Source organism: Parus major, chromosome 1A (assembly GCF_001522545.3).
Source record: "Parus major isolate Abel chromosome 1A, Parus_major1.1, whole genome shotgun sequence".
NCBI classification, from domain to species: domain Eukaryota; kingdom Metazoa; phylum Chordata; class Aves; order Passeriformes; family Paridae; genus Parus; species Parus major.
This window is the reverse complement of record NC_031773.1, coordinates 68,944,582-68,948,166: the sequence shown is the minus strand read 5'-3', so window position 1 is coordinate 68,948,166 and position 3,585 is coordinate 68,944,582. Positions and strand designations below refer to the sequence as shown.

Sequence of the window (3,585 nt, the reverse complement as noted above, 5' to 3'; positions counted from 1 at the left end):
TTTTTTCAAAAACATACTTCATATTTCCTCTTTTATTATATAAATATGTTTAACCTTTTACTGTAAGAATATAAAATGTTTTAAGAGGATCTTTGTTATTTTTTTATACAAATTCACAAACAGTACAATTAATCCATAGGGGTCTCTGGGTTTGCGTTAACTCGGTGGTCTGGCCTGTTACTGTGGAGGATTTGAGATTTTGAACAGATAAGCAAAAAAAAAGCCAAGATATTCAAAACAAAACAAAACAAAAAAAACAACAACAGAAACAAAACCCAAACTTACTCTTCCTCTTTAAAATAATAATTAAAAAAATAATCTAAAGACCCAGCTCCATTTTATTGACAGAACAGAGTTAAGACAGATGAACTTCAGTCTCCTCCCCTTCACATGGCAGCCCTGGGGCCTGTAGGCCAGCTCTGCTCCTCTCCACCTACAAACAGGAAGCCTGGCATAGTGACCTTTTGTAGATGGCTTAGGAGGGGAAAACATTTGCATATATCCATATATATAATTTTTTTTTTTTTAAAACAAACTTGCATTTTACATATTTCTGTTAACAGTAGCCCAATCCTCAGCATGGATTCTCACGTTACATATTTGTGCTAGAAGAGTAAAAATGCAGAAGCACAGTTTGGGTCCCCAGTTCCTAGTGAAGAGGGAGGGAGAGGCACAACCAGAATGTGAAGGTGGGACACAGTAGGGTAAGCCTAAAAACAAAAATTAAAAATTTTAAAAAAAAATAAAAATTAAAAAAAAGGGGTGGGGGTAGAGGAGGGGCAAAAAATAAGAACAAACCCATGGGGCATTATTCCAGTCTAGGCACAAAAATGTTTCAGTCTCAAAATCTCTTTCCTGTAAGAATTCCAGGGCTTTTGAGGAGGGGAAAAAAAAAAGTAACAAATTAAAACGAGGTAGCCAGACATCATATATATATTTATATATATAGAATATATTCAGCAGAAAAAAAATGTACTTAAAAATCCACAAGAACAGCAACTTCATATGTCTTTAAAAATAAAACCATGTAAGAAAATGAATACTGTAAAGGGGAGAATGAGTGAGGAAAACTGGGATCAATTACAGGATGTAAGCAAGGGATAGATGGGAGAGTAAGAGGCTGTTTTTGTAGCAGTAATTTTTTTTATGCGTTTCAAAATAAAAACAGGTCACAGTATCTCAAATGAAGCAGAAATGAAGCTGGAGATTCTTCCTCATGTCCCCCAGGTAGAGAGGAGCTAGAACTCCCTTCTACCTGCTCACCCCCGACCCAGAGAGGAATGGATATGTGGCTGGATATGTCTATCCCTGTTGCCAAGGAGGAGGAGGGGAGAAAAAGAGAGAATGATGAAAGGGAAGACAAGTCTCAGTAACTCTCTGTGTCCCCCAGTGCACAGGAGGGCTTAAGAGAGTAGGGTCTGTGTCCAGCCCCCACAGAGACAGGAGAAGGAGGAAATGGTGAATTAATTCATCTCCAGTGGAGAGATGGGGAGAGAGCATGGAGTGCCTGGACTTTTCCATTACCCATAGTGCAGGATGACACGGAAACGTACTGACAAAAGGGGAGGCTGTAGCTATCGCTAGTCTCAGTGCAGTGGAGAACTGGAATAGTGGGAGGTTGTATCCACCCACAGCAGAGAATAACATGAAACTGGAGACTGAAGAGAGATTTAAAGGGGGGAAAAAAAATTAAAAAAAAAAAAAATCAATGTACCTAGGAAGCAGTATTTCTGTCACAAATGTGTTGACAAGGGAGGGGCAAGCACAGAGGTGGAATGGTTGTTTTATCAAAAGCTGTGTCTGTGCCCAGCGCAGGATGACTGGGTGGCTGGGTACACGAGTGTAGCTAGGAAGCCTTTTCTGCTGTTACTATTTTTTGTTCCCATCTCCATTCCCACTCTCCTTTATATAAACCAAAAATAATCTATTCTGAATACATGGCAGAACAAGGGTCTTTCTTTATCCATCCTTAGTGCTTGAGGGGATGGAATGTGGGAGTGGGGATAAAGAGGGGTGTCTCTAGCCCCAGTGCATAAGAGTGTGGGCTTCTACCTCTTCCGCAGGGAAGGATGCTGTGGGAAGGGGAGAGCTCCGTCTCCCTAGCACGGAGCTTGAGGCATGACCTGGAAAATGGATAGGTGCTTTCTCTCTGTCCTCCTGCTCCCCCTCCCTCCTCCTCCTCCTCCTCCACAGCAAGGATAGGTAGGCAGCACAGAAGGGTCGAGGATATACCCTCTTTCTCTGTGTTCCTCCCTGCGGTGCCAGAGTGCGTGGGTAGCATGTCTCTGTGCATGCCCCTCTCTCTTTCTCTCCTCCTCTGCAGCAGTCAGTCAGTCAGTCAGTCAGTGAGTCCCTCCAGAGGAGATGGAGGTCTCGGGGCACCCTCCTCCTCCTCTCACCTGACCTTCTCACTCTCAGTCATTTCCCAAAGTCCCAGGTTGAGCACCTTGAGGCAGGGCAGCTGGGTGATGCGCTCCAGGCCCCGCTTGGTGATGCGGGTGCAGCCGTAGAGGTCGATGCCCGTGAGCTGGCTGAGGTGTTCTGCAATGAGCTCCAGGCCCTTGTCGGTGATGCGGACGCACTGGCCGATGTTGAGGGTGCGCAGCCCGTGCATCTGCCGCACCATGCGGTTGATGCCCTCGTCGCTGATGTGGCAGGAGCAGAGGGACAGCGAGCGCAGCCCGTCGAGGCCCTGCGCGATGTAGGCTAGGCTCTGGTCCCCCACCTTGTCGCAGAAGGAGACGTCGAGGCCGGACAGCCGCAGGCTGCCCATGGCCAGGTGCATGATGCCCGTGTCGCTGATGTTGTCGCAGGAGCGCAGGTTGAGGCTCCGCAGGCTGCTCATGTGCGACAGGTGCAGCAGCCCCGCGTCCGAGATGCCCCCGCAGAAGCTGAGGTTGAGCTGGCGGAGGCGGCCCAGCCCGCGGGCCAGGTGCTTGAGTGAGAGGTCGCTGAGCTTCTGGCAGTCCTGCAGTGTGAGCTGCTCCAGGCCCAGGCAGCCCTCGGCCGCGCTGCGGGTCATGCCCGCCAGATGCCCGATGCCCACGTCGGAAAGGTGCCGGCAGGAGCGCAGGTTGAGGCTCTTGAGGCGCTGCAGGCCCCAGGCGATGAGCAGGAGGCCGGTGTTGGTGATGTTACTGCAGCCTCCGAGCTCGAGCACCTCCAGGCCCTTGAGGTACTGGGCGATGCGGCCCAGGCTGCTGTCCGTGATCTGCTTGCAGAGGCTCAGGTTGAGCGAGCGCAGGGAGCTGATCTCCGCCACGAAGGCGTGGCTCAGCCCGTTGTCGGTGAGGTTGTAGCAGCCGCTGAGGTTGAGGCTCTCGATATCCGCCATGCCCTGGACCACGTAGCTCAGGCTGCGCCGCAGCGACAGGATCTGCACCCGCCGGATGCCCCGCGCCGCCAGGCTGGGGAAGAGCGAGGGGTTGGCGCGGCGCAGGTGCAGCTTGGCCTCCACGCCCCGCCACACCGAGCGGTGGTAGGCGGCGTCCCGCCAGGCCGTGCACACCTGCGCCGCGCGGCCCTTGTCGCGCACCTCCAGGTACCCGAAGATCATGGCGAGCAGCTCGGGGAACAGGCACGAGA

The 3,585-nt window shown here is 50.8% G+C and overlaps 1 protein-coding gene across 1 annotated transcript; it reads right to left on the bottom strand.

Moving 5' to 3' along the window:
• Positions 1-7: 7 nt before the first annotated feature.
• On the bottom strand, positions 8-3,580 carry FBXL14 (F-box and leucine rich repeat protein 14; the record flags this gene model as incomplete). The annotated part of the gene is made up of 1 exon (XM_015627021.2): positions 8-3,580. A coding segment is annotated over one exon (1,185 nt), but the record flags the coding sequence as incomplete, so codon positions are not given.
• Positions 3,581-3,585: the final 5 nt, after the last annotated feature.